Raw genomic sequence first — 15,352 nt, forward strand, 5'->3', positions numbered from 1 at the left:
ATTGGTACTAAAAGTAGATACCTGAAATAGAAACAGTCATAAAGACAGTCCTTTGGAATCCAAATGTAGATATTGTTTAACAATTGAACTGAATGCATAATGGCTAGAAACATTATTGCTTCAGCTTCACTAGTTTAATTCCAGTGTATTTTTATGAGGTGTAGCCACCCTGAACAAATGAAAAACAAAGGATAGCAGCACCTCTGTTTTAGCAATACTTGGTCATTGCATACAAACTAATGCAAGTAACACATTTCAACTAAGCACTAAACAAATGAAAGTTTGCTGTCCTTGTATTTTAAAATAATTGTGTTAAATGCTCAGTAAAGCAGTTCCTAAAGTGTTTTGGCATAAAGAGGACAGACCAGGGCATTCAAACCAGGGTACCTGATATTTATTCATCCGTCACAGATCAGAAATTAACTCGGAAATAAACGTTCGAGCATGTATACTGGAAGGATATTTTATACATGTAATCGTATTACCTCAAATTTCTTTGAATACAAATTTAGTCTAATATAATAATTTCAGCCAGTTGGCAGATGCTATCATACACATCTTGTGTATAATGTCCTTTGATTGTCATGGTATTACAAAATAACGAATCGAGCCCTACAATGCTAAGATACAGACCAACATTCACCATAGTAATTGTCAAATTCTTCAGCCAAATTCACAAATATTCACATAAGCATGCATGCACGCACAAACACAAACACACAAACACAGAGTGTGAGTTATATATTGGCAGGCTGGAGCTACTCCACGTGTAGCCTAACAGCTGGATAAGAACATTTGGCCATCAGATGTGTGTGATACAATAAGCTTTATCAGGGACTGACTGGGACCACAAACACACACACACATCAGATGTGTGTGATACAATAAGCTTTATCAGGGACTGACTGGGACCACAAACACACACACACACACACACACACACACACACACACACACACACACACACACACACACACACACACACACACACACACACACACACACACACACACACACACAGACCTATACACTTATCCTTCTAAACACATGGGCAGGTTTATGAATGTAAAAACATTGTATTCTATTAAAATGGAGATGGTTAGAAAGATGACATAGAGTAGCAGCACATACACCCCTAGACGAGTATCAAGGCGCCATCCGTTTACATGGATACCAAGGACCTGAAAACAAGGGAAGGTTTAGTATATAAACCAATGATAAGGGTCCCTATATTAAATAAACATCAAATGTGTACATTGTCAGAACATAGCACTATGTTCTGACAATTCTCTCTCTCACACACACACACACACACACACACACACACACACACACACACACACACACACACACACACACACACACACACACACACACACACACACACACACACACGTGTGGAGTGGGGTTAGTAACTTACAGCTAGGGTCACAGAGCCCAGCAGTAGCACCACAGAGTAGAAGAGCCCTCTGCTGTTGATCAGAACCTGAAAGATGAGAAGACAGATGTTGTGTCCCACTTTGAACTATTCAAATCTCTTGGTATATGTGTAGTTTTTATTCATTCCAGCAGATGGCCTCAGTTGTTCCTTTTTCAGCACCTTATTATCGTTGATTTTCAAATAGTTGATTGCGTCACTTGTAATTCATTATTTGGTTTTGTTTGTTTGTCTGCCAATGCGTGAGTCTTGCCAGTTTTTCAGATTAGTTAATTAATTTAATTAGGTAAGTCGTTTTTAGGGCTCCTTTTGGATGCCTAAACTCTTTTTTGCTCTGCAAACCTTTTGAGATTACAGACTTTTAAAAGACTGATGCTTCATTTGCAAGCTGCTATATGCGCCACCACACAACAGTCAAGTCATATTTATTCACATTTAAAAAAAACAACACTTAAATTGACCAAAGTGGAGGCGTAAAATAAACACAAAATAGACACTAAAATAAAGCACAGCTTACCAGCCAACTTCACTGTATACCTAGGATTAGTTTATTACCCAGCAAGGTTTTCGTTAAGTTATTTCCACTCAGGCTCTCAGTAGAATATATGGTTATTCTCCCATGAGAAGAGCGAGAGGATAATTCTTGTACCAACAGAACATTTAGGAAGATTTAGCTTGGCCTTCTCATGCCAACGTTACCCATGGGCCTTGGCTTTAGGACCGATAAACAGGATTAATACCCAAGGTCCAATACTAACCCCTAAGCACCACTTTAAGCACTAAATCCAGAGTTTACACAAAGCAGCTCCGAGCCAAGTACCAAGAGTACAATTAACTGAGCAGAATCTGGTGGATGACTTAAATTCAGTCTATTTAAATATTCAGTACGAGTATTAAGTATTCATTCAACATCAATTGCCAGTTTTGGAGTAATAAAAAAAAAAATGATGTCAGATCCTTCACAAATTAGAAAGAAATGTGGATTATATTCCATATTACTGCTTTGATTTGTGTTATATTTGTGTCCATGAAAGTAAACACGTCACATTCATAAATTAGCATGGCTGGAATCTCAATGCATTGTGTTAGAAAACAATTTTGTTGTGTTTTGACACTAGACTATTTTAGACAACCATTTCCGCAGGCTATGCAAACCAAGTGTGTTTTCAGTCCATCCTGTCTTTGGCATTCTCCCTCAAATGTATTATTTGATATAGTTTTTACAGGAAAGTGAAACCTAACGAAATACGTGGGGGTAATTTTGTCCTGAAACGTTTTGTTTGAAGCACCCTTAACAACTGGCAAATCAATGAAATGAATAGGAATGTGGGTGTGAAGTACAGGTGGCTAAAATAGACCGGCAGGGACGTCGACAAGGTTTGTTTGTTCACAGACTTACTCCTTACAGATGATGTATCAGGGAAAGGAAGAAACGAGTAGTTGGGAGTTCAAAGGGGACAACATCATCAACAACTGTTATTGTTGCTTTTTAAAATATTTTTTTGTTAAGAAATATGTTCTTAATATGTTGTGATTGTAGTTTAGGTTGTTAAGGACCCCCTTGAAAACGAGATGGGTGCATCTGAAATTTGAACAATTCAACAAGCCTGCCTCTCACCTGGGATCCCATGCTGACAGCAAGGGTCTGGATGCTCCAGGGAACTCCTAGGCCAATCAAGATATCGAAGACGTTACTGCCCAAAGAGTTGGACACGGCCATGTCACCCTGGCCTGGACAGGATATGTGAGTGAGGGAGTGAGACAGACAGAGAGAGGGACGGAGACGGAGCGAGAGATGGGCTTAATGTCAAAATGTATGTTTCAAAATCCAATGCATCAAATATAGGTCATGCTCTGCCATTAACTATGGCTATTTTGTTTGCTTTGAATGCTTGTTTCGACTAAATTAAAATCCACTGGTGGTCTGAGGAGCTACTGCTCGAAGTCCTTAGTGTTTACATTTTTCTAAATGAGACTAAAAATACTCAAAAATATACAGAAAAAAAATCTTTGTACACAATGTAAGAGTTCTCGGCATAAAGATGAAAAAAAGATCAACCAACAAGATCGGCTGTTTTGATGTCGACACAATTTACATATTTGTATGCTACATTACTGAAACTTTATATTTATTAATCAAGTGCGGACATAATTAACGACCAGCGTTGTCATTAACTAAGGCATCCATAACTTAGATATCTCTTTGATATTATAACCATCCTTCAACTCTGTCCCTAGTACCAGTGGCTATACAGTACACTCTGGCTATGTTCGAATTGGCTCACATGTTCCCTCGTTCCCGACATAAATGGTAAATGGAGTGCATTTATATAGCGCTTTCAGCCCGTGGCCACTCACGAGCGCTTTACGATTATTACCTCGGCTTCCACCCATACTCAGACACTGGGGTCGAGTATGGGCCAGCAATGGCCAGCTTGTCAGGAGCAGTTATGGTTAAGTGGAGTGCTCGGGGACCCCGCCACACTCAGCGAGGAGTAGCCTAGATGGAAGCAGCCACCTTCTGGCGGCTAATCGACCTACTCTACCTCCCTGGCCACTGCCAGCCCATACGCTGTGACCACCACAGAGTGCACTATTTAGCAAACAATTATAGGGGGGATTCAAACACTAATTATGGGCAGGAAATCCATTGGTGTGACGTGTATTGTCACGCAAACAAGAGGATGCCACCTGTGGTTTATTTTGCATAAATAACCCATATGGCCCGGCCCGGTCATCTCCATTGGATGAATCCAAAGACCAATCCAATGCAATGAGTGAAAACCTCTAGGAATCAAGAGATACTGAGGGAATAATGACTGTAAATTGTAAATCTTTGTTGTGGTCTTTTATGGGTATTGAGTAGTTCACTATGTGGGGAACCCGATTTTTACACTCACATTTCGGATTAAACAAAATGGTGCCCACCTAAATGCTGTGACATTTTCTTGATGTTTGTCAGCCCGGTCCCCTTTGAAGTCACGTCTGTGAACAGTATGGCTGGACTACAAATATGACTTTATTAGGGCAGTATATAGGGCACAGGTGGACCAATTGGAACGAAGCGTTTTATTCACCGGTACACACGCACACATTGCAGTACCTTGTCGTGCCACCAGGAGGCTAGCCATGCAGTCCGGGACACTGGTGCCGGCAGCCAGGAATGTGATGCCCATGATGACGTCTGGGATGCCCAGGGTGAAGCCGACCACCGTCACCTGACGTGAACCCAGGACAAATCAACAAGACGTACCACGCACGTCACACAAGGTATAAGTGTCAAGCACGACACACTTCAAACTCAACACACATGCTAATGACAGCTACCTCTAAGCGACTACACAGACCACATAACAAACTTCTTAGCTGTAAAAGTGATGCACTACTGAAGGGATTGTGTCAGTGTTTGATAAGCTTCTGACTCAGATGTGAATGGTTTGTAACGCTAAATGGCCGGAATATATATATATTTTTAAGCATTTTGCATTACAAATCTCATAATATAATAAAAAAGAAAACTGCATTTTCCACCAATTGAGTTGTAGAGGACGACCTCAACTAAACATCACCATTCAGATGTAGCACGTACCATCCACACCATGACATAAGAGAAGACCGCTATCCACACAGTAGAGCCAAAAAAGGAAACCAGGTAATATTTCTCCCAGCGTGGTTGATTGACATCAGGGAGAGTGAGGAAGAGTAGGAAGAGGATTGGCCAGGAGACTAGCCACTTGAATATCTCCATGGGGCTTCCTAGGACAAACAGTGGTAATAATCCAATCATCATTAAGTTGTGCCAATTATATTTATTTTTGCAGAAAGAGAATCAGTTCCTTTACCAGGGACTCTGAAGGGTGAGTTAAGTGCTTGTTCATGGTTTCCCTCCTCTCCCGATGTCATCTTATTTGCAGGTCCTAAAACACACACACACACACACACACACACACACACACACACACACACACACACACACACACACACACACACACACACACACGCACACGCACACACAGAATGAACACATGGACTGAAATATTTGAGATATTTCAGTCCATATTTTCAGTCAAGTCCTAACGCACGTTAAAGGGGGGTTTGATGCAAAACCCTCTGCGTGACAGCCAGAGGAGACTCCAGCAGTGACCACTAGAGGGCAGCAGAGCAGCAGCACCTGACAACAGCTGGGCATGGTGATCAAGGACCACAGACTAACGCTGTTATTGCCGCATTTATATTGTGTGACTTTTAATGGAGCGCCGCACAGCCGACTACATCCATATGTTTCATTGTTCCTTCGTCCCATTCTGAGAGTATTTCATTTTCCGCAAAACATTGGGGTGCTGGCTGAGTCCATCTACAGTGATGCCTCAGAGCCTTGGGCACACTCATGGAATACAAAATAGTGCACCTTTAATAGCTCAGCCCAACCACAACCCCCCCCTAATAGCAAATAAACATGGCCCGGCCGTGTGTGATCTGGGGAAACTCTGAGCTTAGTATAGAGAGGGTGTTTTACTGACCCTCTGGTAATAGGCGCTTGGTGGGATCATTGCCGTCGCCATGGAAACTATAGTCATCCGGGTTGAAGGCTGCGTTGCCATTGGTTATGGCTTTTACCGAACCACCCCTGGTAAAAAAGCGTTGAATACTGCTGTTGAACCTGACACACGCACAACCACACAGGCACACACACACACACACACACACACACACACACACACACACACACACACACACACACACACACACACACACACACACACACACACACACACACACACACACACACACACACACACACACACACACACCCAGCAGAGGAAATAAAACAAGGGGGTAATTAATATGTCAAATAAATAATAATAATTTTCTTTCAGGTTGTCACATCAGTCTGTCAGAAATTGCTGGACCCTGATGGCTGATCGCAGTTGGCCCCGTCAGCCAGCTGTCACGCTCCGGAAAGTTCAGATAATTCAGCTGCCAATTACAAAATGTCCGATAAAGTTCTGTAGATTTCTTGTTGTTCGCAATTGAAAAAAACTTAAAATGCAAAATACTTGACATTTGATGGTCTTTCTCCGAAATGAGAACAACATGAGCTGAACCCCAGTGGCCTTACTTCATGACGAGGATGTATCCGACATACATGAAGACGAGGACCAAACTCTCCCACCTGGAACACACACCCACACCGTGAGGCATATACAGACACGCACACTCACATGCACACACGCACACCCACACCCCCACACACACACACACACACACACAGTATTTATCAACAGACTTTGAAAAATAGGTTGCAATTAACCAAGGAGGTGACCAAATGACAAGTGAGTTGATTTGAACTACATCAAGTTCATGTCACTGCAACCAATCAGAGGATATCAAGACAAAACCTTTTAGACAAGAAAATAGGTTGCGGGTAATCCAGACCGTTGTGTGGCTAAATTCATCAATAAAGAATGGATATTGTGTGGTGATGTTAAAGGTCCCATGGCATGCTACTTTATGGATGCTATATAGACATTAGTGGGCCCCTAACACAGTATTTGAAGACATTGCCGAAATTCAGCCGTGGTGTAGAATTACAGCCACTACGAGCCAGTCTCACATTGAGCTTCCCCCAAACGCGAGGAGAGAGGCGGGTCAAGGAGGAGGGTGGGGGTGTGGCCCTGAGCAGCTTGCGGCCACGGTACTGTGCGCTCTTTTACAGTGGATGTATCACAATGGCAAGGCGCACACAGCCTTTGGCCATGTTCTGTAAAAATCTATATCTAAATAATATCATATTATATATAGATATCTATATCATATAATATATATTACGACGGCAAAAATCGGTGTGCTCCAGTCGATATTATGAATCTCAAACGACTGCGTCGGGTTCTCCGACGTCTCTGGTTCTTCCACTTCCACATCAATCTGAAGTAGACTGAACCGCGACATGGAGGAGAAAGGGATTGTTGCCCGCGATTGTCTCCCGCCGGAGCCCCGCTGCCCGCTGTCGCTGACCGCCGCCGCGAGGCACCACCGGCGCGAGGCACCACCGGCGCGAGGCACCACCGCCGCGAGGCACCATCGCTGCGGGTCGGTGGTTGCTTTGACGCTGCCCGCTGCTAGCTTCCGAGAGGGTGGTGCCTCGCGGCGGTGGTGCCTTGGTAGCAGTGGTGCCTCGCGGCGGTGGTGCCTTGCGGCAGCAGGCAGCAGGCAGACAGGGGCTCCGGCAGGAGACAGTCGTGTGCAACAATCCCTTTCTCCTCCATGTCACGGTTCATGTACTTCAGGGAGTCAAAGCCACAGTTCCTTTCCCCCAATTCCTTCTCAACCATGGCTGAGATAACCCCCACTACGAGTCTAGTTTTGGAAATACCAGAGACGTCAGACAACCCGACGTGTTATGTGCCATAACACCAACAGCAGAACGGTTATCCAAATAAAAAAGAAGTAGCTCATTGTCTTATTGTCGGGGCAAATATTCTGGGTAGGCAAAGCAGAGAAGGGGAGGTAACCTGGCCCCTTATGACGACATATGGGGCCAAATTCGAAATTGGAGCGTCTGAGCTTTCATTTTTCAAATGCGGAGCAGGATACCTAGTGCTCGTTTTAAAGTGAAATTTTCATGCCATGAGACCTTTAAGTATATTTCATGTGTCCTGTTGGATTTTTATGAGGGCAATACACCTTTAAAGTAATGCATCACAAAGGCAAGCACACACATTTTCTGAAGGAAGGCTTGATGCAGAATATTAATGTTTTTGCCTCTAATATAACTTTTGAAATTTGAGTCACATTTCGAGATCAATTTTTCTGTTGACCTTGCCTAAATCTGTTCTTGAAAAACAAGAACAGTTAAAAAACATTAGAAAAAGTAAGAAATATAGTCAATTTTACTCACCACATTATCCGTCCATCATAGATAAACTAAGAAAAGAGTGAGGGGTGTTCATGTCAGGGAAATTAATTGTATTCATTATCTTAAGAACAGCTGAACACCATGTCAAATACTAGTTTTAGGCTAGGATATTATACTCACTGCCATGAGGGCCAGAACAGACAATGTGTAGCAAAATGAGTCACGAAAAACGGCATACTTAGTCAGGTGGACCACCTTTGGTGAGAGAGAGAAAGAGAAAGAGTCAGATCAATTAAAAACAAATTCTAATTTAATTTCAACAATGTATGAATGTATGCAGATAGCAGACAAGAAATACAAAATATAAATCGGTCAGTATATCGGTGGGTGCAAATCTATGCCTACTTATCCTTAAAATAACCAACATCCAGAAAAAAGACTGCAGATAGCCACACACCAGACCAGAGAATAGACTGCAGATTGCCACACACCTGAACAGCAAGTATACTGATAGCCACAAGTAGACTGCAGTTAGCCACACACCTGACCAGCAAATAGACTGCAGACTCCAACGATGCAAAGGATGTTGAAAACAGCCGAGCCGACGATAGTACCGACCCCGACATCTCCGTGCGTTATGAAAACACCTGGCAGATAGAAGGGTTACAATGAGTGACCTCATGGATAGTGTGGCAGTACGGTACGCCTAGAAAGCTTTTGAATCTTGCCGTTATTCATATTTACTCTCTCAGAATGGGCAGAAGAACCTTTACCCTGAGGGAAGATATTGATCGAAGTCACTATACTTCTTATGAACACAATGCCGTGCACACATATTGCAGGTCTGAGGAGATCTATCACGTTTAAGAGTTGTTTCTGGCCTCATTAAACTACAACACAGTAGTCACAACTCTAGCTCTGCAAGATAAAGGTTAAATGGACAAATGAAAGTATGAATAAGACATAGGTCTTGGTTATTTAGATGCTTCCTGGTTTGGTTTCATTGTTGCTTGGGATTTCTTGACTTGATTATTAGGTCTTTATGGTAATTTGTTTCAGCTTTTCTGGTTTTGGTCTTGCTAACCGGAGGCTTAGTGGAGGAACACTGGAGCAATTGGTCTTGTGATTTAACCACAAGACCCACACCAATAAGCCCTCACATGCACTCGCACACTCACACCCCCTGCTATTACACCCACACCCACGTGATTACGACTTAAGAGGCATGGATAACCTTTGCTTAGTTTTCTAGTATCAGGAACAAAACACAGAAAGTCTGCTATGTTAAAATCCCTGATGTAACACATCTTCTGAATGTTTTTTAAGTAAAGTAAGTAAGTCAATTTGATTTATAAAGCACGATTTCACACAGCATAAACTGACCAGACTGCTGTAAAGTGGATAACTATTTTTCTTTTTACAAAAAACACATTGAACCAATAGTCATAATTACATAAAACGTAAATAAACGGAAACCTTCGATATTGGGGCACACAACACAGAAATATAGAACATGAGCAGGATTGCAGGGTGAAGAAACAAGAAAGCCCAGGGATTAAAGGTGGTTTTTAGCCTGGATTTGAAGGCAGAAAAGGAGGGGGCGGATCTGATATCCAGGGGGAGAAGGTTTCACAGACGTTGAGCATGAACTGCAAAGGCTCTATCCTACATCCTGTGTTTCACTCACACTCTCTTGTTTCTCTCTTTCTTATCTTCTGCTTCATTCCCTCAAATTCTTCTGGGAAAGCAGAGTGAAAAACTTCTGCCTGTGTGTGCCCATTTATCGGAGAACACGTACTGAAAGAGAATTTTTTTTTGTGGAAATTAATTTACAACTTAGCTGAGCCTAAGCCAAGCGAGCTTGTCCTTTATCCCACGGTGAATTCCAACCGTTTTTTGCCTTGGAGCATAATCCCGCGTCAGAACCATGGGACGAAGGGATCATTCCCAACATGAAGACAACGCCAGGGGTTTAAACTCTGCAATCCCCCTTCATTTGTCATGGTCACACAAACGTACAGGGAACAGGGAACAGCGAACAGCGTTTCATTTGGTTCTGCTGTGCGATGATGTGCTGAATGGAAGTGTGTGTGATACCTATTATAGAAGCAAAAAGCTCCGGCGCAGAGCTTCCTGTGGCCATGAAAGTGGCTCCTGCTACATCCTCGGTAAGGCTCAGTTTCTGTATAGGATACAAACACACACACACACACACACACACACACACACACACACACACACACACACACACACACACACACACACACACACACACACACACACACACACACACACACACACACACACACACACACACACACAAATAACAAGATAAACAGTTTATTTGGCACAGCTTTATGTAAGGACACGTTTTCAGGGACTGGAGAGGGAGCAAAAAGCGTTGGAATTTGTTTTATACATGGTGAATAGACTAGATTATTCAATGCCCAAATGAATGGCTCACATTCCAATGTGAACCTAAGGTAACACATTTTAACCATGTTATTCTGAGGCATACAAGCTGTCCCATGAATTAATTATTTCCTTAAAGTAGTGATCAAGCCCAGGAAGTTTCGTTACCTCACAGATCTTCTCCAGGCTAACAACAAAGTAATCGTCGCACACGATTGCCAGCGCGAAAAACATGTACATAGCCTGTAGAGCAAACAGAAAAAACAACAGAGATAGGGCAGATATTCCATCTAAATGATGACAAACGTTCTCGGCCATAGCTCTAGATCAAGATTAGCTCGAACGGAACACAGCAGTCATTCAGTTTTTGCATGTCTTGATAAAAAGGATAAGCGAAGAAAGAAAAACAGAAATATATTGATTAAGATATTTAGAAAAAGTATATTCAATTTTTTATTGACTAATGCTTTCTTGTTTGTCATGCCAAAATATAACCGCATATAACCTGACAATTTAGCGTTCATTCACTGTGTCATCCTTTCACATCCTCTTGTCGGTTCAAGGGTATGTGATCATTTTGGCTTGTGCTGCTTCGACAAGACGTGTCACTGTCACTACACTCCATTTACCTGACGCCCAACATTCTGTCATATGAATAGACCGTTTTCACAGAGGTGTCATCGTAGGGCAAACGCAGCTGTCGCTCAAAACACAAATGATGGGGCTGTTACCATCAGGGCACGGGGAGCGACTAAAAGAGGAAAGGTGAAGGCCGAGGTCCTGATCATAACGCAGATCCGCAAAATTACAACAAACCTCAACAAACAAGATGAATATTTCTGTATAGATAATATAATCTTTGTAAATACATCTTTGTACAGGTCTAAGACGTTTAACTTTACATCATGTATGCATTCACATCAATCTAGAGGCTTCTCTCGTCAATATTGAAAGGGCAATTACTGTCATCGGGGTCTCAAACGCCTCAAGGCAGCGGAGGATAGAGCAGTGATCAGGAGACGACATTGGAAGGGCAGAAGACGTGAGAGACTTAGCCCATTATTCGACAGAGCTACAGCGTACACAGAGAGAATGAACACTTTGCAGCAGTACACACAAGGGGTCAAGCAGAAACAAGAGTTCACGTGGTTCAGTTCATCTTAATGAACTTGCATTGAGTCACTCACTGCCACTATGTGCAGCACTACAGCTCCTTGCCTCCTCTGGCTGTTGGAGAAGACGTCTGTGGGGAACTGGTGAATGGCTTGAACACACAAACACACAAACACGCACATGTACAAACATACACACACACAAACACACAAAGAAATACATACAGATACTGCATTGATATTCGTGACAAGCGTATTCATTGAACAGAAATCACATGGACATCTAGGGAGGTGAAACATACATGTGTTGTGAATGAGCAGAGATATCCATGGTATGCATATCTGGTACTTTTGCAGATTTTTCTCAAGCAATCTTGTTCCACAAAAGGATCATGAACATCGGTAAACAGTAACAGGTAAAGAAACCTGTACGTTTAGTTCCCAAATAGGCATGCCATCTATGTTCCAATCTTACATGTTATTAATATCCATCATCTAGTAGGTAAGGTTTATCTGAAATCTGATATTCATGCTCATTCATTCATAATCAAAAATGTATAAAGCAATTGAGGACTAAAATCAAGCATTTCAAAGGAACATAGGGCTTTGAATTCAGCCTACATCATTGAACCATGGAAGAAGTTGCGGAATTAAAAGTGTCTGGTTGAAATGTGTCTCTTGCCTTGCTACTAGGTTTACCCTCTCTATTGGACCTACTATTCGGGATGTGTTGAAAGACCACTTGAGAGTAGGTCGGTATATAGGTCAACTTGAAGTGGAGGCCAATTCAATGTGGAGTCCATTCATCATTTTTCATTCATTTAATTGTGTGTGAATTAATGCCTTTTTATGGCGCTGCAATGTTAAGTGTTATCACCATAAGGAATCAGCATGCTTCATTTCAAAACTGATTCTGTGCCAAACACACGCGCATGCACACACACACGCACACACACACGCACACACACGCGCACACAGAGGTGGGGGGGGGGGGGAGGGGGGGGATTGGAGAGTCCCAAATTTCCTGTCTAGGATTAAGAAAGTAATATCTTATCTTATATTAGCCAATTAAACATTTGAATACAAATATAAACTTTCATGCAATGTATGCATTGATGAGCTAGAGGACATGCAACACATTTTTGGTGAATCTAAAGATACGGATATAATCTCTCAATGCCTGCATCTTTGTAATTATGTTTCATTCAAATAAGACTTTGGAGTAGCTCTCTATTTAGTGTAGCTCTCTATTTAGTGTCTATTTGCTTAATCATTTTCACAATTGTCTGTTTATTGATGCTCAGTGCCATTGATCTGAACGATAGTTTTGTGAACCCAGAAAAATGATTTGCAGCCTTGACTATCTAAATTTGTCCTACTTTCCATAAGACATAGAAATAGGTTTGAATCCGATTGCCATGGAGTCCTTTGCCTTTGTTACCAAAACAGCGCTGCTTGTGTGTCATTTGTGCAGGGCTTGTGGCAAAACAAAACAACAATACACAATGCCCAATGTGACTTTTCATCTGACATGGTTGAGGAAGTCGATTTCAATTTAATATGAGTCACACTGCATTCTGGATTAAATGTCAAAATAAAACGGTATCCTGGTCAACTATTTGTGTGTGTGTGTGTGTGTGTGTGTGTGTGTGTGTGTGTGTGTGTCCTGCGTCTTGTGTGGTGTGCAGGGATGTGGGTGTGTGTGTGTGTGTGTGTGTGTGTGTGTGTGTGTGTGTGTGTGTGTGTGTGTGTGTGGGTGTGTGTGTGTGTATTATACCTGGCTCAGTGCAGTTGATCTCAAGGGTGCCATTGGCGACAGCCAAAAGCTTCCTGCGTTGAGATTGGTCAAGAGACGCTCCAGGGAATGACTCAAGATGTAACCTAGACACTAAAAACACCAACAAACGCACAAACACACACTGAATCAAATTATAATGAATGCATTCTTATCGTTAATAAACGCTTGTTGACCTTTACAGATTTCATGCACAGGCTTCTTTGATCCAATATTTTATCTTACAATTTCACCGTGTCATTCATCAACATCTTGCCTTAAGCCGTTACTTTGACTGATACATTGCTGTGTCCCGAAATCTATAAAGAACCCAGGAGCATCGTGTGTTTGAACCTCACCGTCAGTCAGGGCAGACACTCCCCAGGTGATCCCAAGGACTCCGAGCACCAGACACACCTGCACATGCATCATGACCCGCCTCTTCCGTCTCATGTACCGTCTGGAGGACGGACCCCTGCGTTGTTGCCCCTCCATATCTGCCGCTCGTTTTGATAATCTTACGAATCCTTCATAGACTACCTGTCTGCTGGCAGTCTAATAAGGAGGCAACATCTGTCAATGTATGCCTGAAGGCATATCACTAATTCGTTTAATCACATTAGTTAGACGTACCTGATTCTGCTTTCAGAAAAAATAAATATAATGATTGTTAAAAACACTTTTCTGGTAAATGGCTGCATTTTGCTAGCCATTGTACTTCCTTCCTTTCATTCAGGATAATTTAGATTTAATAATTTGCAATATTCAGAAAGTGACATTTAGGTCACTTTCGCGATCATGTCGTTTCGGTAGCCTAGTTTCAAAAGTTGAACTTTTGGCAAGAGATAAAATACATTTACTCATTCGAAAGCTAAACACAACCCCCACAATATGTAGCCTACCATTATAATTGTAAAACGCAACAATCCATAAGCAGACATACGCCTTCGTCAAACCCGTGTTTTACCTACGTTTCTATGATGTAGAAAATAGTTGTCCTGGCTAAGGAGCGAACACTTGCTGGGCTCTCATTTCCGTGTGTGGCCCCCAAGATAATTGTAGTATAAAAGAAAACAATTCGCCTGTTTGCATCTAATCTATTGCAACGCAAGGTGTCATTGGCAGGCGTCGTGGTTCACCGTCCAGCCGGTTATGGGCTGCATGCATGCTCCCTTGAAAAGTTCTTGTTGATAGGCAGAGTGTGGGTGAGACGCAAGGGAAAGGGGGGAGGGCTGGACCAAAAAGAAATGGGACGATCTGGCGTCCACACGTTAGGCCCGATCCATTGAGTGGTACACTGCTGGATTTAGCCCCAATTGTTTTGATATCTATCTGCAACGTCAGTCTAAATTGTGCTTGAGGCAGATCTTTCTATAATTTCATTCAACGTCATAGCCAACAGCATTTCCCTCTCTGTCATTTTTATGGCAGGTACAAATGCCTTGGTTTGAAATTAAATATGTAATATAATATCATGTGATATACGTTACAATAGCATACAATACCCTGGGCTCTCTCGTCTGGTCGTCCCCTTAACGCCGCCACAGTAGGCTATATTCTAAAATCATTTGATCCAACTAAAATAAAACTGTTTAGAATGAATGACAGTGTAGGCCTATTGGGTTATTTGCAGTTCACTTCCAATTTCCATGAAATGCATTTTTTTCCCGCACTTAAACCGAAGAATCATTCTAACCTCTACACTCTGGGCCGTATGCGTGCCTGCCCCCGCGCTTCTGGTCATAGAGCAATCATGTGAG

The 15,352-nt window shown here is 42.3% G+C and overlaps 1 protein-coding gene across 3 annotated transcripts; it reads right to left on the minus strand.

The window, feature by feature from the left end:
* Positions 1–265: 265 nt before the first annotated feature.
* slc24a4a (solute carrier family 24 member 4a) lies at positions 266–14,789 on the minus strand. 3 transcript variants are annotated; one of them, XM_056591323.1, is made up of 17 exons: positions 14,675–14,789; positions 13,952–14,147; positions 13,596–13,706; positions 11,894–11,970; positions 10,875–10,949; positions 10,392–10,476; positions 8,838–8,941; positions 8,475–8,549; positions 8,337–8,362; positions 6,558–6,611; positions 5,959–6,098; positions 5,281–5,355; positions 5,028–5,194; positions 4,542–4,656; positions 3,057–3,169; positions 1,421–1,486; positions 266–1,181 (listed from the first exon to the last, which is right to left on the minus strand). In XM_056591323.1, the coding sequence occupies exons 2-17, from the start codon at positions 14,085–14,087 to the stop codon at positions 1,032–1,034; spliced, it is 1,569 nt and encodes a 522-aa protein (XP_056447298.1). In that variant the 5' UTR covers positions 14,088–14,147; positions 14,675–14,789; the 3' UTR covers positions 266–1,031. The 3 variants fall into 3 exon arrangements, with proteins under 3 accessions (XP_056447298.1, XP_056447297.1, XP_056447299.1); XM_056591322.1 differs by having other exon boundaries at positions 14,564–14,789; XM_056591324.1 differs by lacking the exons at positions 266–1,181; positions 1,421–1,486; positions 3,057–3,169 and adding an exon at positions 4,373–4,443 and having other exon boundaries at positions 14,564–14,788.
* Between the last annotated feature and the right edge of the window lie 563 nt (positions 14,790–15,352).

The sequence above is a fragment of the Gadus chalcogrammus genome, chromosome 5 (assembly GCF_026213295.1).
Source record: "Gadus chalcogrammus isolate NIFS_2021 chromosome 5, NIFS_Gcha_1.0, whole genome shotgun sequence".
Lineage (NCBI taxonomy): Eukaryota > Metazoa > Chordata > Actinopteri > Gadiformes > Gadidae > Gadus > Gadus chalcogrammus.

Excerpts from the sequence above, each read along its gene's own strand:
- slc24a4a (XM_056591323.1), bottom strand. The coding sequence starts at position 14,087 with ATGGAGGGGCAACAACGCAGGGGTCCGTCCTCCAGACGGTACATGAGA. Across the intron at positions 8,363-8,474 it reads CTGTTCTGGCCCTCATGGCA|TTTATCTATGATGGACGGAT; the intron begins GTGAGTATAATA and ends CTCTTTTCTTAG. Across the intron at positions 4,657-5,027 it reads CTTATGTCATGGTGTGGATG|GTGACGGTGGTCGGCTTCAC; the intron begins GTACGTGCTACA and ends GGTTCACGTCAG.